We start from the raw sequence: 27,902 nt of genomic DNA on the forward strand, positions 1-27,902 counted from the left end.
TCATAGGAAGTATGTGTATCTGGCATATGTAGTAGGTACATAACAATTAAAAGTCTTGTCTTAGGTTAATGTTGATTTTTTTTTTTTTTGTGTTCTCAAAATATATAGTTCTTGCTGTGCTGTTGTCTGTGTTTTTTTGTGAATGCTGTTTTCTTGAGGGTGTTCCATGGTTTGTACTTGAGAAAGCTACACAAAGGTCCTGCTTCCTGTGAGAGTGGAGGGATGGATTATGTGCCTATTGTCTGCCTAATTCTGCGCCTTTTACATGAGCAATGGATATTACAAAGATTTCTCTGTAGAGTTATAAAGGAGAGAATTCATAGGAATGCATGTTGTCTCAGCTTTATTAATGAGTCTGAAGTTCAGATTTGGGGTTGTCATTAGGAAGGGTAATCCTACAGTGACTCTGAAATGTCAAGCAAAGATTATTTTTTTATATGCATATAATCTCTGGTTTTATTTATTTGTATGTTAACCAGAACTGTCAGACATTACTACTCTTAGAAATAATATGTAATTTTAGCGTAACTCTATTTCTGAACTATACATTTCTTTTCAAATGCTGTTATAATTATGGCATTATATTGTGTTAGCTGCAACTCTACTGAAGCAGATTCTTGTGAATTTACTTATTTATTGAGTATCTCTTTATTTATTGATGTCACCAGTTTAATAGTATAATGACAAGCTGATCCCTGGATAGTAGGTTCTGTTTCTACCTTTTTACACCTTATGAAAGCAACACAAATTTATGGTTTTTGCTGGTAATTTGAGGTTAAGATTACCATCCTACTAAGTCTTGAAGGTTATTATTCATAAACTGCAAAAGATGTCTTATTTAAGAAGAGGGAAAAATCCCACTATTTCTTCATATATGATAACATTTTATTATATATATTCAAGATTAATATTCTACTCTAGAATGAACAGTTTAAATGGATTATAATTTGCTGCTTTGATGTAAACTGATTTTCTTTTTTTGTTTTATCTGTGATGGTATTGATGAATTTATGAGATGCTTATCTGGATGTGATATAGAGGAACGTATTAGCATTATTTATTTTATATTGTTAGGTAAACTGATAAATCTCCTTTGACTTTATCCAGTCAATTAAAAGACCCTTGGGAGAAGGTATTGGAATCTTCTTTTGGGGAAGAACCTGCTTTTCTCTGAGTTAATAGAAAGCTGTTTGTTTAACTTGATTTTTAAGAAAACACCCCTATTCCTACTGCCCCAGATTTTTTATTTACCTCTGATACTGTATCTGAGAGCATAGGTCCTAATCATAAACAAAAGATTTTTCAATTCAATTAAATGTCTAGGATTGTATAGTTATGAATGCAAATGGCTTCAGTATCTACTGTATCTCACAGGAGGTATGTTTAATGTCTAGAAACTGTTGAAATTATTTTAATATAATTAGGTGTGTTGATGCAGTTTAAGCACAATTCACTGTAGTTTCATATGTTGCTTTGACCTTAACTTTATGCTACCTTCACTCAGTTAATAGACAGACTTGCTGGTTGCCTAGCTGTTTTCTAAATGTTTGTTGATAAATGTTCATTGGTAAATGTTGGATATCATGTATTATTCAAATTAAATCGTTTAGTATCAATCTGAGTAGGGTGGAATTTTTTTGTGCAAAGTAAGGCCTAAAAACAAGTAAGGATTTCTTTAGGCAAGATATTAAAGTCACAAGTTATTTTCTTTTCTATCTGTCATGCTAACAGTGTAGAATGTAAATAGATTATAAAAGTTGATGTCTTACTGGCAACAACCACTCTATATAGGATTAGTATTTAAAACTGTCTTGGTAAACTGGAGACATTTCATAATCAAAGAAGCAGGCAAGTGGAAATATTGCACATCACATGGAAAAATCAGGTGCGAACTGACCAAATGGACATTAGTGAAGCAGAAGAAGACTAGGTATGACAGAAGATGGAATTGAGAGAGTTACTTGTATTGTATCAAAGGCAATTTTGCTCTTGGATTATTTAAGTGGAAATGTTCTTTGTAAAATGCAGCTGAAATAGTGTGCTATACTCAAGAGTGATGAAGACTTCATCAAAAATATGGGGTTGAGAAGCTGGAAAGGGTTAATAGGAAAACAGGAGCACTAAGTCAAAGAAAGCACCCAAGGAGATGTTGAAAGAGCATCATCTGTTTAGCTTGAAAAGACTGATAATAAGGAAGATAAGTCTCTAAATGCATGCAGGTTTGTTACAAACGGTCATTGTACATACAGTGGAAAATCAGAAGATGTAATTAGAGAAAATGTTGTTTAAAATAATTAAAAATTTAATATTCTATTAGAAAAACTGGTGCTTGAGCTGCAAAACAATGTGATCAGATTTGGACTTTTTTCAAGTATAGCAATGGCAGCATTTTTCAAAGTTTGCCCTTCTGATTTCTCATTTTGTCTAAGAGGTCAAGCTACAGCAACCTCCTAGTCCACAGAGGGTTTTGTTAATATCTAGGTTTTCTTTTTGTCTCCTCAGTTTACTCTTGGGTGTCACAGTGGGAAAGGGGTATTTTGTAGTACCTAACATGACCTAAGGTTATAGAATACTCTGTTTTGTGCATAGACCTCTGTTTGACCAAGTGGAATGAAAGAGAAAAAGGGAGTGGTTTAAGGTATGTAAGACCTTCCAGTGATCTTAAAGGCTGCATGATATTTGTATGAGCTGGTAGCTCATTTTTGCTTAGAGTTGCTGTGCACAAGCACAGCAATTTATTTTTCGTTGTACAGAAAAATGTAATTTTCTGTTCAGGACAAAAAGGTTTTTTCTTCTGACAAAAGTTATTTTGTCACTTGGCAAATCTGTTGTAAAAGCTGGAGTGTTTTTGTATCACTTTTGATGAAAGACTGTCTGAGTGCTGGTATTTTAACTGTTTTATGCATTACCTGTTTGCAGAGTGATGTTTGGGGGGGTTGTGGAGGTCTTTTTTTGGTGATTTTTTTAAATTACTGTTACCATAGGTAGGTAGGTTTCACATGTGGTGAGGGGTATTGAGCAATGCAGTAACTACTAGTACTAACTGTGTAGATTGGTAGCAACAGATCAGTTCTCTGTAGGAATGCAAAGGGTCAAGAAATTTCCTCATACTGGAAAATCCTGCATTTTACCTTTGCCTCTCTACAACCCTCCCTCTCCTCATCCCCCAGAAATTCTGTTTCTAAAAAAAAATCCTAAATTCATAGCACCAGATTTCTGTAAATTAGTTGGCGTGGTTTAACATTGGAAGCGTACTTCCTCTTCTCGGAAAAGCCAGAGAAAAACCTCTGATGTTTCTAATGGGTATTGCTGATTTTGTTCCCTTTTGAAATATGAACTAGAAAGAAAATTATTTTTGTATTATTGGACAAGTATCCGTGCATATTTGTTCCAAAATATTTTAAGTAATTCCTTTGGGCATAACATCCTTATGGGATTTTATCTCAAAATTAATTGGCAAATTGATTTAGATACATTTTATTTCCTTTTTTTTTTTTTTTTTAAGTAGTTTCCCACTGTTGAAAGAAGGTTGTGGATCAGATGTCACTGATAATAGTTCAAGGTACACAGAGACATAAAGTTCAGTATTTGCAATAACATGCAGTAGAAGAAGTATAATTTGGGTGAAATCATGAGAATATTTTACATTTGAGAAATAAATATTCATTTCACAGAGGGGGAAATAAGGATAGTTTAAATACCTGCAGAGTCAAATTTTCTTTGAAATTAGCATGAGTCAGACTCAAATACTTTCAGAAAGTGGAGGGCATTGGTCAGAAGGTTTTCATGCATGAGGGTTTGAGTAACTTTGTCCAAAACATTCTCTGTTGCCTAAATTTCTTAAAAAAAGAATTTTGAATAGAAATGAAAAGTGTCTTGAAATGCTGTGAAACGCACAGCTTCTGAAGCCCAATTTAGTAACTGTAGGAAAAAAAGCATTAATCTGCTGCCAAGGAGAGTGTCACAATCACGAGCCTGCACAGTTGGCTTTTGATGAGTTTTGTTCCTAAAGGAATATTAAGAACAGAACATGGATTGAGATGTTGGAAAGTGTCTAACTTCTGTATAACCAGAGGAGCACTATGAACAGATAATATCCTGAAGATTGTATATGTGGCATTTATTTCCATAACAATTATTTATAGGCTCTATAATTATATTTTATAGGTCATCTGTAATAATTCCCAGCAGAAAAGCATACAAAATGGATGAGGAGACCTGTATTTAAAATGTCATGTTATTCATACTCTTAACTGAGGAGTCCTTGACCCTTACATGAGGGACCATTGAGAGTTTTGGAAAGAGCTGAGTAACTTGACATAACTTTTTTTTTTTTTTTTTTTTTTTTAACCTACCAGTTTGAGTAAGTATTCAGTAGAGTTTTCCTTCTTAAGAAAAGGGAATTGTTAATGTTAGGTTTTATTCTATGTTTTTCCCCATGGCCCCCTACAGCAAGGAGAGAGCTTTTTAAATAACAGGGGAGTAATTTTTGTGCTCAAGTTACTTATGGTTTTATTCTGTTTTTTTTAAAAAAAAGAGGAAAATAAGTGTTTTGATGTTTTCTTGGGCTTCCGTGCAAGAATCACAGTAGTCTTTTCTTCAGGGGAGGTTGTACATATTTGCACAATTAACAGATAAATGCCTGGTTCAAATAGATGGTCTTGATTCTTTTCATTCTGTCTCCATCCCCAAAGATATACATCTGTGTAACGGCAATTCATGACAGTTTCTTAGGATTCTCATTTTCTTGGACTTTTGGGTTGTTTTTTTTTTGTTGAAATTCCGCCATACATCAGAAGTCTTGTAGTTTGAATTTTTTTATGGTATTTTTGGGAGCACATGGCAAGCAGTGCTTTATGGAGTTTAAGTATGAAACCCTAGTTTGTTTCTACCTCATATACATCAGTGTCCAGTAATTAAACATTACTACCTACTGACTCTTCTTCCATATTTCAAAGTAATTTTTTCTTGCAATTTTAAGATGTGAGACAATTTTGATTCTATTACACAGTGAGGTTTTTTTTAGAGAATTTCAGTGTTGTTTACAATTTTAAAGTTCTAATCTATCAAAGCCCATCAAGAGTCAAGAACTCAGGATACATTTCTAGCTGAATTGTGGTTTCTAACCCACCAGCCTCTCTGGTGACTATTAACATGTGTAGTTACTTAAATTCCTTTTTTCTATAGCAAAAAGCATTTAAATCTGTTTTCTTTACTCCTCTCTTTTTACTTTCAGAACTCACATGCATCTGGTTGTTCTTTTTTGTTCTTCACTGGAAGACCACTAATATACTGTATAATTTGTATAATTTAGCTTCATGGCTTGTATCTTTTCTCAGTTTTGGGCGTACTTGTTGCATTTTTTTTTTTCACCACTTAAGTGGTTTTTACCTTGGCCTTTATAGGAGAAGAAACTAATCAGCTTTGAAAGTTTTGTTCGTGTAACTTGGCATTAAAATTGTGCTTATGGGTCCAAAGAACTGACTCTGATGAAACCATTTATAATGGGAAATGCTTCAATCCATCTCAGAATGTTTGCTGTAGAAATTTTAGTAAAATTGGTCAGTCTGAGCTAGAGGTCCTCAAGGAGTTGGTTCTCCAGATGTATTTGAATAAAGTTACTCTGCTTTGAACAGTGAATGCTGTTGTCCTGTGCTGTAAATCCCAAGTGCCTTGAAAGGCAGTTTTTGAATAAGCCTTTATCACTTACGATGCTCTGACATTTACTAGTAGTGAGTTTCTCACCTTAGTTGAATGCATCCCTTGTGAAGGAAGGATGAATGAACTTCAAAAGGAAGTGGTAATTATGGTAATTGTGTTGCAGGTGTTACCAGTAAATGTGTGTATCAACATATATGCGTATATGTTTACGCACATTGGAGAAACAGAAAACAGTGATCTTTTGAAATACTGAAGCTCTTCTGTTTAAGAAAAAATATTATTTTGGAAGGCAGAGATTAGAGTTGTTAGAGATCTAAATAAATAGTCTTTATTCATATATTTGTCTGTAAATATAGCTACAGCAGTTTACATATTTTCTTATATATTCATTTTTTATATATAATATGTATATATTATATATGTAATATGTATATATTCATCATAATTTAATAATGAAAGTATTTGAAGATAGAAGCAGTGGGGTGGGGTGGTAAGGGAGGAGTGCATTCCAGCTCCTGCTGAAAATGTTCCACAACTAGTTAAAGCTTGTACTACAGGAAAGACTGGTCAAAATATTCTTGTATGCATAAATTCAATAGTGTTTATTAATGTTATTAATTGTGGGTTATCTGGGGAAGGTGGTCATGCTTGTATATGCTTATATAGTCATACATGCTTGTATGACTAAAAGATACCTGTTTTGAATTTCATAGACCCAAAAAGTATGGGGTTAAAGAATTCAAGGTATCTTTCCAAAAGTGTCTGAAAAGGTATTAGGATTTGCTTTTCCTAAATTTCAAGTATTTGTGATGCATCCAATTTAGGATTAAGAGTTCAAATCTACAATAACTTCTTTTTTTTGAATGGGCTGGGAGCAGTTACCTCCTGCTCCCAGTGTGTGGTCTCTATGTGGGGGTTTTAGTAATGGTTTTAGTATCAATGCAGTTTATTTTAACATAGTTTTAGCATTCTTAGATTTCTTGAATGAATAAAAGAAATTATGGCTGACTTTTGGCCATAACGGGGCCTCTAAAGTAAAATATTTCAGATAAAATTTTTCATATTAATTTTACCAATAACCATTAAAACCCTTCACTCTTTACCTGAATGAAAGATGTAAACTTTAATAGTTTAATTGGTGTTGTTGCCAAAGACCAGTGACCTGAATAATGAAAAGAAAATATTTGCTTGCTTTTTTTGAAAGGCAGTAATATTCATTTTTTTGCCTTAAGGAATAGAAAACCTTTAAATATTATCAATTTACTTCTCTCTGTAATGCAACCACAGTGTGTTAAGCAATTGTACACAGCTTTTTGTGTGACATTCTTTGCAGTGCTCCAGCTTAAGTGAGGTGTAGCTCTTTTTTTTCAAATAAAATCTACAGTTTTTATAGTGGGATATTATTTAAGGGTGGGAGTTGAATGGTACTTCAGAAATAATGTGATTTCATTACATTAGTCAGTGCTTTTGTATATGGACAAGAATTATGTCTTGCTTTGTATAACTACTGCAGTCCTCCTGAAATAGTATGCTAAAACAAAATATTAGTATCTAGTCAAAAGTCCTGCATTTCAAGTGCTGAAAATTTGCCCTGTCATTGCTAACCTCATTTATCTTATTACTCTACACACACATAATTAACTTAAAATACATTGATTCAAGAAGTTTAAAAATGTATATATTTTGATACAATAGATTTCTTTAATCCAAATACAATTTTTTTAAACAGCCTGATGAAATATAATAATAATACAACAGTTTATGAGACTGAAAGTTATGTTTACCTTCAGCTTCTGTTATAGGTAAATTTGTCATGCAACTAATTAAAGTTTTGAAATATGTTTCTAGCTATGGGAAGGTGAACAAAGTTTCTGGAAATATTTTTGCACTAATATGTTCTTGGCTTGGCAGATAATTTAAATTTAATGAGGATGTGTAGCATTACTGAAAAATTATTATATGCCTAAGGTCTCCTTTTACTTGGAGGCGTAAGAATTGAGGAATTCAATTGTATATGAAGAATAAAGAAAAAAACACGTGGTGTTCTGTTGATGGATGAGAATGAGGATTTATTTTGAACTTTGTTGTTCAATCATCTCTCAATCCGTGTTTTTTCTGACAGATTTCTCAACACTCTTTTCTCACAGTACATGAGGAGTTCTTAAAAAAATTTATATCATTTCCATTCTCTTCCTAATTTGTGATGGGTTGAGACTTGAGAGCAGGGTTGGTTTAGCTAGGTTTTTTGATTCCATGGGTATAATTTAAAAAATCCCAAAACAACCAACAAAAACACCTATTGAGATTAACAAAAACATTTAAATTAAAATATTTCTCTGAAATAAGACAGCTCCACATAAGCAGAAGTGTAAATTGCCCTACCCAAGTCTAGGGGAGGTTCTCAGAAAGTCTTGCACAAGTCCTTAAAGACTCTGAAAGCTAACCCAGAATATGGTTAACTATTATATTGTCTGGTAATCTAGGAGTCTTCAGCATGAAACAGGGCAAAAGAAAGCATCCAAAAGCATTTTTGGTTGTGATGACAAATGCACATTGAAAATCATTAGTATAATTAGGAGTCATGATTTAAACGATACTTAAGCACAGGAATTTAAGGAGTTAAAAGGAAAATATTTTTTATATGGGAAGCACATTTGAAATATAGCAAGTAGTCCAAAAGTTCTTGATATGAAAAGCTAATAAAGCCTGTGATTTTGTTTATTCAACTAATGAGAAGTTGGAAATGACCTTTTATTTCATATTTATTATGAGGTAATAGGGTAGCAGTGAAGTGCTGGGAAATTTACTAGCCAAGTTTGATGCAGGCAAACAAAAGAAGCCAGTGAGAAGATAAGGGGGAAATGGTGGCCTGGTCAGAATTCTGAATGAGATTTGTAGATTGGATGGATGGAGACAATTCTAGGTGAAGTGGTTTAGTCTGTGAAAAGGGTAGTTGAATTTGAGGTTTAAGATGTGAAAGCAAAAGAAATTAGACCATGGGCAATACCCTGAAGAATCTGCATAGAAAATACAGAACAGAGAAGAGGGAGAATCTACTTAGAAGAAATAGGGAAGGAGTGATTTAATAAGTAAGAAATGGATCTCTTGGGAACTGATGTAAGATCAGATCCCATGAAGAAGTAAACTGCTTTACAGTGGGAAGGAGGTTGAATATAAAGTATTGGTTCTGCTGTATATAGTTAAGAAGACACCAGAAGATTTGGCAAGAGCAGTTTTTGTTGTAAAAGACTTCTTCTAAAGGATGACGCAAACAGAGGGAAACTTAAGAGAACAGCTGTAAATATTGCATTCTTTGAGCTTGTCAGTGAAAAGAAATTAAGTACTATGATAGTCCTACAGATGCATGAACCACAAATGTTCTAGTATAGTTCTGTTTTTCTATACCTTACAACACATGGACCTGTAATAATAATAAAAAAATATATAGGCTGATAAAGTCAGTCTTCAGCTCAGGGCTGATTCTTTTGGTTAATAGCATAATCTGTGTTCAAATGGAAGGCTATGGAAAAAAATAGTTATTCCGTATGTATCTATTAAGAATATATGCAAACAGTTGCCATAGTGAATGATGCTAAATTATAATTTAAATAATTTTGTACTTTCCCTTATAGGAGAGAGAAACTAGTTCCTTTAGTGAATACATATATGTAGAGCCAGTTTTCTTCTCTCATATTTTCTAAGCAGTATTAAAAAGGCAATTGCGGATGAGAATTTGATCGTTCAGCCTGAAAAATACATGAAAAATGCCCTTAAGTATCTTTATTGTGCTTGCAACTGTTAATAGCAATTCTTTAGCAATTATAATGGGAAATAGATGTATTTTTTGTAAAGAATTTTCAAAATTTCTTGTACAAATCATAGCATTAAAAAAGAAGATCTGCACATAATTGATGTTAAATATCCATTGTTGCTTGGTTATGTTTTGTATATTTATTTGTTGTGGTATGTACCTGTTGTTCTAACATTGTTTTAATCCTCTGTATGTAAAATTTATGTGCAGTAAGATTAAACCTGAAGGAGGAAGCTTGGTTATCAAAAGGTAATTTAGTAAATATGGTTTTTTTCAGATACCTTTTGATACATAATCCTACGGAACAGGAGCGATTTTCAGTGGTTTCTGTCAATGTGAATTCACCCAGAGTTAAATTACTGTCTCCTTTGGGAAAACCTGTTGCTGTCCAGATTAGTGCTGTTTGGGATGGAGCAACTACAGTATCACATGAAGCTTATCAGGTACCCTGCTTTAAGTAAAAAGCATTAAAATGTGGTTTTTGATATATACTGTAGCTTCATAATTGAAGTAAATGGAAAGTGTATTTCATATATTGGCAATTCTATTCTCTGTAGACAATATCATTAATTCAGTCATTTTAAGTAGGAAAAGACCCAAATAAAACCCAAAACAACAATAAAAAAACCTCTTAAAACCTCTTAAAATACATGTGTTTAGTATTAATGTTTCTTAAACTGATAAACTGTTAAAATTTTGTGATATAATTTACCGTATTTAAAGGATCAGTTTCAGCTGCATGACTGGAAAATGCTGGAAGTGTGTCTTTTCCCCTCGCTTTCTCAATTGAGCTGCTTCTTTCTTCAAGTGCCAATCTGTACACACAGTCACACATGTCTGTCTGTATATTCTCAAGCACTCCAGCTGGAAGGTCTTGTACATGAAATCGCTTTAAGCATTTACATTTAGATGTCCTCTTCCCTTCCAAATACTTAAGCTGGACAGATATCTTCCAGCCCACTTCCTGTTTTTTGTTTGAAGCAAAACATCTTAGAATTTTTGAGTTGTACTTAACTATAGAAGATTGTCCTCAATGATCGCATCACACATCAGAAATTTATTTCATTAAATTTTTAATGAAACTGTAATGTATAAGTGCAATAGTAACACTGTATTGCTTTCAGGCTTATGTTTTGATTCCTTTTGACTTGGTTCAGGATAATATTTCTGTGAAGCTAATTCAATAACTGTCTCTCAGTTGTGTTCCAAAGGGATTATTATTGTGGGTAAACCTTGCTAAGCATCTCAACCCCACACACTTGCTCTCTCACTGATCCAGTGGGGTGGAGGAAATAATTGGATGGGTAATGATGACAAACCTCGTGGGTAAAGCTGAAGCTTGTGCACACAAGCAAAGCAAGACAAGGAATTCATGCACTGTGTCCCAAGGTTGGGGAGGTGTCAGCCATCCCCAGCAGAGCAGGGCTTTGTCACATGGAGCAGTGGAAGACAAACACCATCACTCCAAACATCCCCCCTTCCTTTTTCTTCTCACAGTTTTTATTGCTGAGCATCATGTCACATGGTCTAAAATATCCCTTTGGTCAGTTGGGGTCAGCTGTGTCCTCTCCCAACTCCTTGTGCACCCCCAGCCTCCTCCCTGGTGGACCAGCAGAAAGGGCCCTGGTGATGCTTAAGCCCTGCTCAACCAAGCACCAAAAACTGCTATGAAGAAATTTAAGTTTATCCTAGCCAAAACCAACACAATAATTAGTACTTTTATTGCTTGAAGAACAGGAAGTGAAATTACTTTTCTGGACTTCAAATTTTAAACAAATTGCATTGGAGATGTACCTTGTATACTACTCTTCTATGCAGATTATAGCTCCTATAAAAAGAGACTGAAAATGAGACACTTGCTTTATACTTAGTTATTTAAATTCATACATTTTTAAATTTAAATTTCAAAATCAAGTGATAAGTAGAGTCTGTGTGCGCTTGATCCAGTACACATGCATCTTCAATGAAAAGCAAATATACTCAGTACTGCATATCACAACTAACATTCTTAACAAGATTCTAAATTGTTATTGCATTAATATAATGGTAGTCTTGATGCTAAGCAAATTAGTCATGCAGATGTTTTTGTTTGTTAATTCTTCATATTTATTTATGGACTATAGGAAAACTCAGCCATCCTAAAATTATTCAAGCAAAAGTACTTGCTCTGAACATAAATTCAGTATAAAAAGTCAATATTCTGCTATTTTTAATAATGGCTACTTATTTGCTCCCAACAGATGTCTTTTGTGGCACATCTGCCACCTCTTGGGATTGGAGTTTACCAGCTTCTGGAGGATGAGAGTTCAGAAGCAGTTTTAGCTGACTATAACATATATGTAAGGAATAGCGGACAGGAGAAGCCAGATAGAATTTTCAAGATAAAAGAGATGCAGCATTCTGTGGATAATATAATCTTAGAAAATGCATACATGAAACTATGGTTTTCTGGAATGTCTGGATTACTGGAGGTATGTTATATTTTATTTCAAAACACTATATTTTACTTTTTTTGTGCTGCTTTACGGAAACCTAACATGTGTCTCTGTCCTTTTAGAAAATGAACACCAAGGAAGATGGTAAAAATCATCAAATGAAGGTGGAGTTTGCTTGGTATGGAACTACCAGTAACCGAGATAAAAGTGGAGCTTATCTCTTCTTACCAGATGGAGATGCTAAGGTAAACTTTCTGTTTGCAAAGAAATTCTAATCTTGAAGTAACTTAAAGTGTTTGGCAAATACAGATTGGAACAGCTAGTTGTCCCGCAAACTGAAATAAAAGCTGTGTGGCTAGGCATAATGACATGGGCTATTGAAATGATTGGCAGGAGTTCATACTGCCTAACCCTACATCAGAGTAAAAACACAATAGAAATTTGAAAATGTGAAAATCTGGAGAATACTTATGACTTCCCCCCCCCCGCCAAAAAAAAATTAATATGCGATCCTTGTCAGAAATCCAGTGAGATGTGACCATTCATTATCAATGAAATAAGTTAATTTTTATTTCCTATGATGAAAATGTGTACTGATTCATTTCTACATCTTCACTTTTCTAATTTTTTTTGAATTGTGAACGTGTTGCTTCTGGTTCAGAGCTACTTTAAGCTGATATTGGCATACTTAGTTTAATATAGTAATTAAGATACTGAGTCCCAGTTGGTGAACTTAAAGACAGAGTAGTAAGGAACTGTTCTGATTTAGGGTTCTCTAGGGTTATTTGTATTTTTAGCTGTGTAATTATTGGAGAGCAACAGCATATTCCTGTTAGTTTTCAAATTGGAAATTGGGAAATGGCAGCATTCTTACAATGACTTCATTACCATATGGAGTCTACTACTTCCCTTTTGGAACTGGAAGGGGGATATTTCAGAAAGCAAAAGATAAAATAATGAACATTTATGAAGCTAGCCAGTTGGCAGCATATTTCTTCTGAGTTTCTCTGGTGAAAAATCAAGTTGCATACATAAGGTAAATTATGAGCTCTATGCTTACCATTTTAGGAAATATACAAGAGTAATCATTCTACTTTTTGGCAGGAGGGAAAGGTGTTTGGCTTTCTTTCTTTCTGTTTTCTTTTTTTCTTTTCCTATTTCCCCCTTTTATCTGTGTAAATCAGTCTGGAAGGACAAAGAGCAGTTTCCTGTTCTTTTAGCAGTCTTTCCTAGAAGCACACCTTTTGAGGTCTGTGATTTGACATGTTTGAACATATTAGTATATTTAGTCCCACAATAATTTACTTCAGATATATTCATCATGGTTTCCTTATCCTTCATTTTATATGCCATTTCATATATTTCATATGTCTTCATTTTATTGTGTTTTTATCTGTGAATACTTAACAGTATCACTTAGGGTTTTTAATTTTTGCCTTTCACTAGTGTGGTCACACTTTAACTAATTTCATTTTATATTCTAATTCATCTTTTGCTTTTAAAAATAATCACTAAATCTAGTAGTTATGTAATTTTAACTATACATTTAAGTAATTTGCTTTATGAAAATAATCTGGACAAATTGTGGCAGCAAAATGGTATGGTTCAAACAGAAAAAAGTCTGTCACATGTCTGCAAGCACAATTAGAAAAGAAAAATGAGATTAAACTACATTTTAAGTTAACATTAAAAGGGTGCTGTTCAACTTTTGTAACATTTTATATAATAAAAATGAAATTGTTATACTTCTGAAAATTCTGGTTCATTAATATTTTGCTTCACCATAAGGATCATTTGGCTTGGATTTCAATAACACTAATTAAATTGTCCCACTGGAAATAACAGAGTAATTCTATAGTAGTTTCTAAACCAGTTGAGCTAATGCTTTCTATCTTAAAAGAAATGCCATCTGTTCAGGGTTCTTTGTGTAATGTGGATTGACTAACTTTCTAACTCCTTGTGGGAATTGGCAATAGGATAGATGGCAGGCAGTTTTCTTGATTTTTGGCTAGGTGTTTTGTTGTTTTTATTTTTTTTCTTACCTCCTTTACCCTATGTTTTACAGCAAAATTTGCAAAGAATAATTGCTTTTTATGTTGGACTATTTTTCTTTGGTATGAGTAGAATTATGTGTTTTCTTTGCCTTTGTTGACTAATTGATTTTACGTCTGAAAAGTCTTTTGGCTACTTTATTTTCAGTTCTGCAATACTCAGAAATTATTTTGCTTTGTCTGTTTTAATAATTTGTGTAGCCATAGTGCTGAACAATGACAGTGCAAGGTCCAGAACAGAGGCACAGAGTGGGGGCTCCATCCTGCACGTCTGGAGAGATAGGACAGTCCCCCACCATGCCTTTGTTTTGCATGCAAAATCAAAACAGAAAGCAAGGCACCAGGGAAAAAGGCAGCATCTTAATTTTTTTGAATGCAGTGCAGTGTTTGACTGATTGACAGTGTTAATGAAGGGAATGGGATTTCCTTGGGCCTCACAATAAGTATAAATAAAATGTCCTGTTTATGAAGACAAAACATGTTTTTTAACTGCTGTGATTTTATGAAGAATATCCAACAGTTTTTTTTTTTACAGATCAGTGGGAAAAAAACTCACAGTATTCAATAAACTTTGAAACAGTTAAATGTCTGTATTTTTTTCTGTATATTCAAGACAAGTCAATATGTGATGACTTCTTACTAGCCCTGCTTGGTATCCATAGGGAATAGAGCAAAGCAGTTTTTTCCAAAGAATCAGATGCTAAATGTTTGTGGGATCAATGTGAGTAGTTGATTTTTTTGTTTTACAAATAATTTTTTTCAGTATCAAAGTGATGGGTTTTGGTATACCCAGACTAGAAAATTTTGATTCTCCCTCAGGCAGCTGGTTCTGTGATTATGTGTATGTACTGGTTCCCATAGGTACTTATGTACTAACAGAATATATAAGAAAACAGATTTTTTTTTTCTTCTTGCACAATCTCTAGTGCTAGAGCTGAAATACATGATATTATCTCAGTCTAACCTCAAACCCTGCCAAATCAGGGGCAGTCTGCTATTGAGAAACACCTTTTCCTGCAGGCTTTGTCTTGTGATTTTTCTTTTTTTAAATTCTAGACCAACCCAGAACATTTCATGTGTGGTTGAAAACTTTCCCCTGGGCATAGTTTTTTTGCCACCCAGACCAACAGTGTTCTGCACTACCAGAAGTTTCCTGGCCACTAAAATGGTTAGGAGTGTTTTACTTGTCAATAAGGGGAAAAGTTAAATGTCCATGCTTTGTGCCTCCAGGATGCAATATACCATCTATTTTCTATACAAGCCAGTAAATATTTTGGTGAAGGTGTATCCAGTTATTTCCACACTTTGGCACCTGTTTAGATGTTAAGTATTTTAATATACCATAGGGGGATCCATGAGGTATTATTTTGTTCCAAGTATTCTCCCTTAAAATTCCTACCTAGCTTCTCTCCAGGCCTCCTGCCCACTATCTTTCCAAAGAAAGATTGTCTTATTTCTCTTAAATAGGAGTACAGAAAGATGATTTCTGAACCCTTTGACTCATAGTTCTGTTATCCTGTTTCTGAGAAATACTGATTTCCAGGCTCAGCAGAAGCTGCCTCACCAGGCTGCTGGATCTTGTACAATGGAATTCATTGTACACTGGAGCTCAGGGGAACAGATATTACAGCAGCTATTTATTTTAACTCTTTAGAAAGTGGAGTCTTCAGACTAGCCATTGGATATGAAAGGAACATATTTTTATTCCAATTCGAGGTGTCAGGAATAACAAATTACTTCATGCTGGAAGGTCCTTTAGTCCGTGCTTGTTTACAAAGCAGACTTAACACTGAATTGAGACAAGAACTTTGTCAAATCAGTTTTGCAAATGTCTATCATTGTTTGTTCTTTCCACATTGCCTTGGACTTTCACATCAAAAGTACCTTTGTATTTCAGATCTGGGACCAGGATCCTTTTACAGACCTGTGCATCTCACCAAGGATCTTTACAATGATACTAGAATAATTGCATATTCAATGCATAAAGATGTTTTCCTGTTTAAGAGCAAAAGCCTGGTTGATTGAAATGTTTTTGGTGAGGCAAACCTGGGCAGGTTCTGAACTCCTGGAATTTCTCCTGGTATCTATCAACAAATCAAGTTCTAGGATTAGTGCTTTTCTAAGCACTAAATATGAATTTGAAGGCTCCCCTGTTCTATTTTAACTTCATTTTCCCTGCTTGCCCAATAATCAGGGAACATCAGTCATCCTTGAGAACTTGAGTATACATCATATTGCCACTCTTTCTGTCAGAAAGAACTTGTCTGATCCCCAAAACTATGTGATAGCATCTGCCTTTGTAGGCTACCTTCCTCTTTTGTGCCTTTTCTAACACTGTGACTGAATTGGAGGCTTGCAAACTCAGTGCAGGCCCTAGCAAAATTAAGAACTATTTTTTTTTTTAAATTGATTCATTTCAGGCTATATCTGCAAAATAACAGTTCCTTTTCCATCAGCCCATCTTTCTGTTTAGACTGTTTGGAACAGTCTATAATAAGTTGCATTTCTCTTCAGAAGAGGAGCTAATTTGGCTACATGTGCAGCCTGGAGCCTCAGGTGTGTGAACTTATATTTGTGGCAATATCCCAGAATCTGAGAGCTGATATATCCATCTCATTTCAGCTTTCTGTGTATTTTGATAGCTGTTATCAATATCATGCTCATGTTTTGTGCTAAGAAACTCAGTGGAAAGGAGTTCCTCCTAATGTTTGGGTTTAGTTTTTTTTTTAATTTTTGATTTTTGAAATTACTCTAGGTAATTTTTTTCTAGTAAGTGCACAGCCTTTTACATTCCTGTCACTCACCCAGCATCTGGCTAGCATTTTGCTGGCTAGCTCCAGCGAGATCGAAGCAAGAAATACTGTTACAAACTACACAAGACCATAAGATCTGTGTTACTTTGACAACAGAATATATCTGGCAGTCTGCTGTGTAAGTGACATTCTCCTAGGTCACAGGTCATTGGCTTGTCCTGATGACCTCAGGTTTCTCAGTTCCTTTTCTGAGAGTTACTTTAGGTGCTGTTTCAGTCCGTCTTTGGTAGCTTGAGTATCTTCATACTGCTCTGCCCTGCAGGGAGGATTTTGAAGGGTTTGATTACTCCACCATTTGTTTGGTCATTCAGGTTCTCCTTTGTGGGATTTTTAACTTCTAGAAGCCAGGTAGTCACCGATTAAATTAGTTTGTCTTCTCTGCCTATACATGATAGAAAAGCAACTATCAGTCTCTTCTGCCGGAAGGGGAGAATTCAGTCTACAGTTATGGATATTGTCAGTTTTTCATGGAAATAAGAGGTTCTAACCTAGGATCTGGTCTTCAAATTTCTTTTATCTCAGTGTATTAGCTCATCTGTCTAATATGCCCCCTCAATGCCATATTCCTTCTGTATTTCTCACCTAGCAAACGGATTTTGCATAACAGATAACATTTGTCCGTCTTATTGACCAGATATATTCCATAATTCTTTTCTCATGTAGACTATCAAGAAGTCTAAAACACTATTTTGAGGTTTTTTATTGATTACCTGGATAAAATTTTCAGTACAAAAAAGCCTTTTCACCCTAAACCAAACAATCTTATCAAAGCATAAGTAACTGTGATTTCTCTTCCAAACTCCAGCACAAAATATTCCTGTAGTTGATAACTGCAGAGTTGCCTCTTGTAGCTCTGGCAAAGCTTAAAGAATATTCTGAAGCTCTAAGAATAAGTATGTGAATACAAAAGGCGGGCTTTTTGCCCTTGAAAGTCCCTTTCAATTTTTCTTTTATACAATACTTCTTGAAATCTTCCCTGTTATACCTAGAGTTATATGCTCAATGAATATTGGATATTTACCTCTACTTGCTCTTCTCTAGTGTGTTTTGTCTGTATGTATGTGGGCTTGATCTCTGCTCTTTCTCAAGATGCATCTGTTCTTTGGTGTCATTGCTTCATGAAAGACCATGCTCTGTCCTTATGGCCTTGCTATACACAGGAATAAAACAGCCACCCTCTGAGAGCTTTCTGACTAGATCCCTTTGAATAATGTGGTTTTCAAGCATTTGGGATGTGTTTGTTCTGAGTGAAGTCTTTATTTACAGCTGTTTCCCTATTGAAGCAGTTGCATGTATTTCATTTTTGGCTTGTACACTCTCAGTATTTAATTCAGTTTTACCTTTGCAGCCATCCATTTATTCCCATCTGGAGCACACAGTTTAGTGTGGGATCAATGTTTTTTCTAAAAAAAGTCACTGTTTGCCTAGCCAAGACTCTAAATACTGTGACTACATGGAAAAATAATTTTCTTCATCTCTTTGGTTTGTTGTGAATATGCAAAATTTGTCCTAGTCTGTGGGAGCCATGAGTAGTAAGCCACTGTCCTTATTTTCATTTCATAATGATTCCCAGCCCTACCCTACATTCCAGAGAGCTCCACTGACACCTGTGTCGGCTTCTGATGAAGAAAAAGCTTTCTCTTCTATTTTCAAAGGATATGCAAACTGATCTACACAGCACAGTAGGGGAGGCTTTCCCTGTGCAGTGTATACCACTGATGGAAGTAGTCAAACCACCTGCCCCAAATTTTGGAAGTACAATATTTAATTACTATAGTTTAATTAGCAGTTATAATTTTTCTAGATCAATCCAGATGCAATGTCAATACATTCATATGCTTGTCTGTAGACCTTGTATCGCTTAGTCCTCATAAAATACTTGTGAGATGTGTAATGAAACTTAAACTGATTGTAGTTGAAGAGAATATAGGACCCTGAACAGAAGTTGCTGAATTTCAGATTAAGAGTAAATTTTAATCTCCAGTGTTTTAGATCTAGAATGGTTTGAAATCCCACTATGTTAATATTTATTAAATATTTTATTTATTGACACTGCATTTATGAAAAACTTCCAAAATACTCACTCTGACTTTCTGTTTTCTTTTTGTAGCCTTATATTTTTACAGACCCCCCTACGATAAGAGTTGCTCATGGAACAATTTTCTCAGAAGTTGTTTGTTTTTTTCACCACGTGACACATACCATGCGGCTGTATAAAGTCCAAGGTAAGAGTTGTGAAATTCTGTCTCTCTTGGCAGTTAATTTACATCACAATGATCTTGGATCCTACCTGCCTTTGTAATGTTTAACTACATCTTTGCACTAGTGCACAGATCGTGAGACTGAGGTTGTATTGACTCCAATAAACTTTGCACTGTGCACTGTGATTTCTCTCTGAGTATCATGCTAGTCATTAAGCTAGAATACTTAAACTCTACAGATTTTTTGGAAATACCTCTCCAGACTTTACTGACTCATCTGAATGTTGTAACTAGTTACACATTTTGAAAATCAGGAAAAAAAATTTAAATATCTTGGAGAGAATGTAAGAACATAGTTTCTTTCATAGTTTCACATTTACTGATGGAAGTACAATATATATCAGTGACCTTAATAGAGGAGTCTGGTTTACTTCACAACTTTAGGCTTTAATTTTTTATTACAGTATTTCATTGTATGTTCTTTTTCTGCTTGGGAGAGCTCATGACAGAATTTTCTGTGTCTGTTGAGAAGCACTAGCACCAAACATCAACTTTTGGCTCGTAGGACATAACATCACACCAGTTTTCCTTTGTTTCCTTCAGTTTTCTTTTTAAGTTGCTTGTTTCTCTACTGTTCAGTTACTGATTTCCAGGGAAATTCTAAGTAAACAGTAAATTTGGAAACTCTCTACCCTTCCAAACTTGATGGTATTGGCCGCTGAAAAATGTAAAAGAGGGAGGAAATCATGGTGCAATTGTATACAATTATTTTCATATGGAAACTCGAGTTAACATGCTTAAGTGTATCTTTCTATAATTAAGAAACATGCATTCATTATTTACATTACTGGAATTATTCTGAAATAAAGAGGCACTGATTAATGTTTTCAGTTGAAGGAACTTACATGTTTTGTATTACCAACTTTACTGTAGGATTCAAAATTGTCTTCATGTTTTTTAAAATCCTATTTATCATATTTAATTATTTTTCCTAAACATCTTCTAAAAAAAAAAAAAGTTATCAGTACTTTGAAAGTCTTGCTTACCTTCTCCTTCTTTCTTTTAGGTCTCAGAAATAGTAATGACATCATCTGTGTGATTTTTTTGGGGGTTTCGGGTTTGGTGTTTTGTTTTTTTTTTTTTTGTTGTTGTTGTTTTGTTTTGTTTTAGTTCTAGTGTATTTTGATCTAGAACTAAAATTGATTCAGATACTTCATTTTTGTGACGTGTGTACATTGACGTGTGAAGTTGCTGGAGTTTATACATATGCCAAAAGCTCATCAGAATTCAGTTCCCAACTGATACAGTAATTCTGGATCAAACATTAACTCACACTCCTTAGGAACACAAACCAAGAGTTTACATTCATTGCTGAGCATTCTAAGGAAACACAACATATATTCAAGACTATATATATATATATATATATATATATAGCCTATATATTTGTTTTATGTGACAAATAGTTAAAATCATCTTAAAGTGGATTATTCTGTAGTACTCCTTTTTCTTTAATTTGCTACCTAATACCTGCTAGAAGTATTTCAGTTCACAGTTCACAGAAAATGAGTTGTCAGTGAAAATTGCTTGCCAATTCCTAACACTTAAATTTATCTTTCTTTGTGAGTGTACTGCCTACCTTTTTCCTTTGGTTTTTCTGACAATTTTTAAGTCATCACAATGTTTCAATAGTTACACCATTACAAATGCAATGTGTACATGGGTAAGTCCTGTACCATGCTTCTACTTTGACAAGGAAAAATGATGCAAAATATATTTTATATATTGTCTGTTTGCTCTTTGGTGTGTTTTTATCTAAATTTCTTTAAATGTTCTTTTTCAAAGTTTAAAATTTGATGGCTTTGCATCATTGTTTTGCTGAGGTCTATTTCCTTGGCTTTGTAAGGGGAGTTATTTATATAGGATGACTTCAATTAAAATAAGATATTTTGAAGTCTTACTAGGTATGTGAGAAAAAATCACTATGTGTATAAATGCACTTTGATTTCAAATCAGGATCTCATCTCCTGTTGTAACCTACCTCCTTGCCAGGGGATAGAAAGACTGATTGTGTGGCTAATCCAGCTGTTGGATTGTACTCCCAACACCTATATCTTCAGCAATTTTGGGGAAAATAGCTTTTACCACTTCTGGGTTTAAAATTCTGATGATTTTGGGCAGAAAATACTCTGGGTTGACAACTCTGTTCAGTAATTGACCACTGAGTGATTTTTAGCTTCTGCTGCCATTGACATTTTCTTTTGATATTATCATGATTTTGTTAATCTTTTTATCAGAAGCTTGTCATACTTTATTTTCTTCATGGTTGTATTTTTCTATATTCTCAAATTACACAGTACAAAAATGATAACAGTCTAAATGAATTACTGTATTCTTCTTCAATGTACTCATGCTCCTAAATATTTGGAAAAAATATATTAAATAATTGGAAAATCTGTTACTGTGAGCATCAAAAGTGGAGCTTAAAAATCCACATTTTCCAGACTAGGTTTGGGAAAATAAAAGTAATTAGCTGAACCAAGTGTTTTTCATTTAGCACTGAAGTTTAATAGCCATTGGTAAATGTTAACATTTTAACAGTTGCTGTACTTCTGCAGGTGACATTTAGATTTTAAAATAGATGTGGAAACAAATACATATCTGTGTTCTGCTTGGTGCATTTCTTTTTGCAGTCATTAATCCCATTAGACTACAAAAAGGGTAGAAGTGGTGATGCTGGATGATGGTATGATTCCACTCCAGACTGTGACTTGAACTGTTTGAAAAGGTCAGGTCATTATTAGAGGTATTTAATTTTCAGTACAAGGCACTGTAGAAAAAGAAAATCTCACTTAAAAACTTGTCTGAATTTTCAGACACCTAATCTGTCTTTTAATAAATATGAACCTTTTCCCTGTCAACAAAGTTTTGTGTCCTGCTTGTGCTTTAATCAGTTCAAATTTCTTAATTCACTATCCTTAAGGAGTCTCGTTTGATTAAAGAAGATGCTCAAAGTTTCCTGCTCAGTTGAACAGTTCTATCAAGAATCTAGTAACTTCATTTTTTGTCTGGGAATGGGGACAGCTGCTTAAGAGTGAAGGGGAGAAGCAACTGATCAGGTCTTGCTCTAGCATATTTATTTAAAGACAGCACTTAACAGTTGTGTCCTGTTCCCTACTGGTTTACTGGAACCCACACTGGTTCTTACCATGTATTGCTCCTGTTCCCCTTCAGTGCTCCCTTTCAGACTGTCTGCTCAATTTGTACCAAATTAGAAATATTGCTCTGTCATCTGTTGCATAATTGAACTGTCTTCCAATATCTCGTTAGGTATAAGAGAAAACAAAATCTAGATCATTGTGTCCTGGGAGCACAGTCATTCTTACACATGTGGCAATCACTTTTAGAGATTTTAAATGCATCTTTTTCATGTAGGTTTGGAAGGTCAGTCTCTTGAAGTTTCCAATATTGTGGACATAAGAGGAGAATATAATCGTGAACTTGCAATGAGAATTTCATCCGACATAAACAGTCAAAACAGATTCTATACTGATCTTAATGGATATCAGGTAATTACCATCTTTTAATTATAAAAGCTTAGGGTGTCAGGTTTTGACTGTCTAAATGTAAAGAGATTATATTAAACAAACTTTCATGTTAAACAAGACTAATCATTTAAAAGCAGAAATGCTTTTTAAAAATGTACCTGTTACAACATTTGACGTAAACCAGACTAAGAAGTAACTGTGTGCTTTTAGGGAGTTTGTTGACTATTCCTTTAAATTCTTTTTAAGAGAAGAATTATAATACAGGAAGTTATGACAAGTAGTTAGTAGTTAGTAGTAGTTGCTTGTATACATGCATGACTTCTTTTCCTCTGCTTTATTCGTTTAGTTGAAACCCATTGAATAACACAGTGTATAAGGACCACACCTAGTGAACAGCTGCTTACTGCTGTGTTGGAAATAAATGATGTATTATTTTATGTATAATGCTTTTTCTATGGGTAATACATCTGAGGAGAGGGCTATTGTCTTAACTTGAACTGTGCAGCAAACACAAAGGAGAGAAAAATTGTTTTTCCTTACCTTCCTTTCTTGCTAAAAATAGTTTTGCAAATACATGGAGACCATGACTCCTGAATAAAAGAGTACTAGTTTTCCAGTTACTGTACTACTGCATTTTGCTGGAGACAGTGAATATTTAAACATGAAAATAATTTTAATACTACTACTAATTTTTCATGTACCATTCAAGAATTTCAAGAGCACTTCAATAAGTGCCCATTATAAACCAACAATTCCTGTTCTGCTACCTTAAATCTATTCACTGCTTGCTCTCTAGAGGAGAAAATTTTTTCTTTTACTTTATATCTGTGATTATTCTTTTTTATAGGTTCCTTTTTTGTAGGTTCCCTTGGTGAATCTTTCACATTTTTTCTTAGTATTGTTTGATCTAAAAGTACACTGAAGCTACCATTTCCAAAGTGGTAATTTTAGCCACAAATCTCAAAAAAGCTAAATAATAGAGTTGAGTGAATGCTTTCGTGATGGTTGTTCTTCCAAAGCACATGGGATGAATGTCTGAAAATGTCTTTGAAATTTAATTGCATAAAAAGAATGTATGTTTTTGAAGTTTGTGTTCATATTGCAGATCCAGCCTAGACTGACGATGAGCAAGTTGCCTCTTCAAGCAAATATCTATCCTATGACTACCATGGCTTATATCCAAGATGTTGGCGCTCGTTTTACACTTCATTCAGCTCAGTCTCTAGGTGTTGCCAGCTTGAAAAATGGTAAATATAAGATGAAAGATATGACAAAGGTGTCTCCTTCATGATATTCTGAAATAGTTCATTCAGAGATTACTATGCTTACCTACAAGCATTTGAAGAGAGGAAATAGTTTTTTCCATCTCTGCCAAATTTTAAAGTATGTCCATAAGAGAGGAGGAAGAGGTTGGTCACACATGAGATCCTGTCATCTTCAATGAAAGATCTCTCTCAAACTAGAGGGAGAGGACAAAGATTGCGAAAAAGACAGAAAGAGCAGTAAATTGTCAGAACCAGCTATTTTTCACCCAAGATCTCTGGTGGAATGAAATAACAGAACTAAAGGGTTTTTCATACTGCCCTAGTAGCAGAGGACTTAAGAAGGATGCTGATCATGTTTTTTGTTCTGTTTGCTTTAGTGTAGACAGCACTAGTCTTAAGGTATATACAGCACAGCCTAAGTTACCTGACAAGGAAAAACAACAGCAGCTTTTTTGAAGATTAGCATTAGTGAAATAAAGGATAAATATGACCCTGTGTAAGAGTGAACATAGTTCTGAAGCAAAATGATACTGCACAAATTTAATGGAGTACTTTGACAGTGCTGATTAATATGTTGACAAGAAAAATCAATTCATATTAAGAATTCCAAAAGAGACACAGTCTTGCTCCTTGGAGCAGAAAAGGGTATGATGAATGGCCTGGAGTACTGGAAACAGAGGACAGTTATTCATTCTATCAGAATGGGGGAGGTATTCAAATAAAGCTAGAGGTAGTGGGCAAAATAAGGTATATAATTTATAACTTAATATGTATAATTTCTTGCTGTAATATATGTTGTCAGTTTAAATTTATATGGTTTTGGACAATAATGGAATGAATACTCAGAAGAGAAAGAGTCCATCAGAAACTGCAACAAAACCTACTTCACAGTTTCTTTTAAGAAAAATGTCATAAATGCTCTCTTCTTACAAAAGGTGAATACTATGCTGGATTGGTGGCAGCATTAGCAAACCTAATTCACTTTAGGGCAAGGAATTAACACTGACTATACAGTGATGCTGTAATAAAACCACAGTGGAAAATACCAGTCTTTTGTTCCAAGTGTACTGGATACAAGACCCAAACCACATTTTTTCATGCCTCCCTTTGCTGGAAACCCAGCTCCTATTGGCCTGATCCTGTGAATGACCCTGACACCACCGATGTTGTTAAGCACTCATTAAATGGGTATTGGAGACTGAATTAGTCTGCAGAGGCTGTTACCTGATAATAGTGTCTGTATTTGTTCTTTAACAATCTTAGTGTCTCCATCACAAGATAATGCACCATCTAAATCCACAGACACTCCCACTCTCTGCCGTCAAATTGGGGAAGTTAAGGCTAGCACTGTTCGATAATTTGCAGTTAAGCATCAGGGAGAAACTGATCTATGAGCACTTGTTTCAAATTTGTCAGAGGACGTTATAGGCTTTTCACCTACTCCAGTTAAATAAAAGAGCAACAGATGTATCCCATACCTGACATGACATTGATTTCTTGACTGTTTCACTATTTGACAAACTGTATTATGTAATTTAAGATACACCAATGGGAAATATTTATTCTGTGCCCACTAAGAAAAAAAGGAGACCGAATTAATCTGATTTGTTATCATTAAGTAATAGTTCATTAAATTACTAAATTGGCTACCTTGTCCTGAAGGCATGTTGGATTCCTCAAAAAAGAGCAGAAATGAAGCTGAAGTTTCAGAGATTGAAGAGTATCATACGCTTCATGACGTTTTTTCTGAAAGTCTTTCAGGAGCTCAGAGGGATCATGGAAGAAAATTCAGAAATCTTTCAGTTTAGGCAAGCAAACCTCAGTAGCTGTGTGCCTGTGTGTGAGACACAGGTGTGGCTCAAGGTATAACCCACTATCTGAAAGTCATATGCATAGAACCTTAGTTCAAAATAGCAGGTTTTTTCTTACTCATTGTCAGCTGATTTCTCTCCTGGATAAACAAAATCTGTTTGTACTTGAGGGAAGGGAGGAACAAGTATTTGAGAAAATCGGGTAAGTGTTTGTAGAACATTGAAGTATAAAAAAGACTGCCTTAGTAAGCAGCCTTTTCTAGAAGCTTAAATTGTGAACTTCTTATTCAGGATACAAGCACTTCAGTCTTTCAGTTTTATTTAGGAAATATGTACTCTTGTTTGAAGATTCAGTGTGCAAAATACGTAACAGCCTTAATTATGTGCCCCAATCTGATTTCCTTCTGGAGATAGACACTTGAAAAAAAGTGAACTTCACTGTCCAGGTTATATATAATTTAACATCATGCTCAAAGAACTATTTTGAGTGGCTGTGCTGCAGTTCAGTATAAACTCAGAATTTCATGCTCAGTGCTTATCCAGTGCAAAGTTCTTTCCTATTCCTACAAGTGAAGTTATCCATACAAGAAGTGATTGTGAATATTTATATACTCCTGTTGATACCTTTTTTTTCCTTCTGACTTCAAGTGTGAAACAAAAGAATGAAGTACAAGGTGAAGATAGTTCCTAGTTCCTCTACAGAAGGTCTCTCCTACTTGGGAGTGATTTTTATATTGCATGTTTGATTGCCAAGTATCCTTGTTGTAAATAGTAGTTAATAGTATATATTTTTTCATATTAAACTTTTATATAAACTCTGAAAGTAAAAATTGCTGGACTTTCTGCAGAAAGGCTTGTGACAAATTTTTTGTAGGTTATAAACAGCCACAGTCCAGTGGTATTAACTGTTTTTATAATCAACCCTAACAATATTGATCAGCCAATAGCTCTTCCAAACTCAAGAGAAATATTATGATTTCTTAAAAATAAGTTAAATTTTAGGGCAGGTTATTTATGCTTAATAGAACACTTATCTATTCTTGATACTAGTATAATCCTCATGTTGCTCTTTCAGGTCAGCTGGAAGTAATCATGGATCGTCGGCTTATGCAGGATGACAACCGTGGCCTTGGACAAGGTGTTCAAGATAACAAGATTACAGCTAATGTCTTCCGATTGCTGTTGGAAAGAAGACATGGAACAGATGTGGTAGGATTCACCGTCTGGAACTTTTTTGCTGAATAGGATGTAAATATTAATTTCTGTTGCAGCAGCAAAAAACTCAGTAAATGAATTATTCCATGAGTAGAACTAAGGAAATGTAGCTTCCAAGGGAGTTTTGTCATCTTGCTTTCATATTCTGATTTTAAAGACTTCATCTCTCACTATTCCTCTAATAAATCCTGCAGTACCTACTTCCTCACTCACGCTTCAATATATGAGTGGGGTACCATTGTGGAAGTCTCTTTTTTGTTTTTTAATTACTTTTTTACTGAACAAGCCTTAAAAAGCTGCTAATTAGTGTGAGTTCTATTTCTTAACAATGTTAACTGAGTCTGAACAAAGGTTGACAAATAATTTACTTGAATGTGTAGAAAGAGAAAACCTCTTATAAATATAATTTTCTTAGAGAATAAGATTCAGGTAGAAATATTTAGATGGCAAACATAAAAACCTTTTGGTTTCATTTTGATTCTTGGAAAGTTGAGACCATTTTGTTGTGGGTTTTTTTTTGTTTGTTTGCACATATCTTACTTTGCCTTTTTGTGTCCCAGTCTTTTGAATAACCTCAATTTTCTTTCTGCTCTTCATATTTTCTCTTTTTTTAAAATCAATTTTGAGAAGGACAAAATCATAAGTACATCTTCATATTGAGGCAGTAGAATCATGATACAGCACTGAGTATATTTTAAAACCATTGCATAGCTAAAGATGAGAGGTTGTATACTAAGCTCCTAATGAGTATGCAGATAAATTGAAATTAATTCTGGTTTATAATGGCTATCATTAACCACTGTGAGAGGATGATAATATCAAGCTTAAAGCTAATTTTCACCATTTAATGATTGACAGTGGGGTTTTTTTTTCAGGTTGTACATGTCATTATGATTTTCTAGTTCCTCATTATGTATAATGCAGGCTGCATATTAACTGCATTTATCAGTGTGATGTGCAGCCGCCCAAGCTAACCTAAGGTCAGCAGCAGTCTGACTGTGACAGCAAGAAGCATTGCACAGGTTACTCCATCCTTGCAAGAGGAAACCTGCAGAGGGATCTATACTGCCACCCAAAAATTCTTTCATACC

At 34.4% G+C, this 27,902-nt stretch overlaps 1 protein-coding gene across 2 annotated transcripts in view; it reads left to right on the top strand.

The window, feature by feature from the left end:
• The window catches only part of MAN2A1 (mannosidase alpha class 2A member 1), a 106,025-nt gene that overhangs the window by 58,406 nt on the left and 19,717 nt on the right, over nt 1–27,902 (top strand). For both annotated transcript variants that reach the window (XM_038123341.1, XM_038123342.1), the window contains exons 13-19: nt 9,750–9,915; nt 11,713–11,943; nt 12,030–12,152; nt 18,882–18,996; nt 22,408–22,541; nt 23,626–23,767; nt 26,672–26,805. In XM_038123341.1, coding sequence (XP_037979269.1) covers nt 9,750–9,915; nt 11,713–11,943; nt 12,030–12,152; nt 18,882–18,996; nt 22,408–22,541; nt 23,626–23,767; nt 26,672–26,805 — 1,045 coding nt within the window. The remainder of the gene's footprint in view (nt 1–9,749; nt 9,916–11,712; nt 11,944–12,029; nt 12,153–18,881; nt 18,997–22,407; nt 22,542–23,625; nt 23,768–26,671; nt 26,806–27,902) is intronic.

This window comes from Motacilla alba, chromosome Z (genome assembly GCF_015832195.1).
Source record: "Motacilla alba alba isolate MOTALB_02 chromosome Z, Motacilla_alba_V1.0_pri, whole genome shotgun sequence".
Lineage (NCBI taxonomy): Eukaryota > Metazoa > Chordata > Aves > Passeriformes > Motacillidae > Motacilla > Motacilla alba.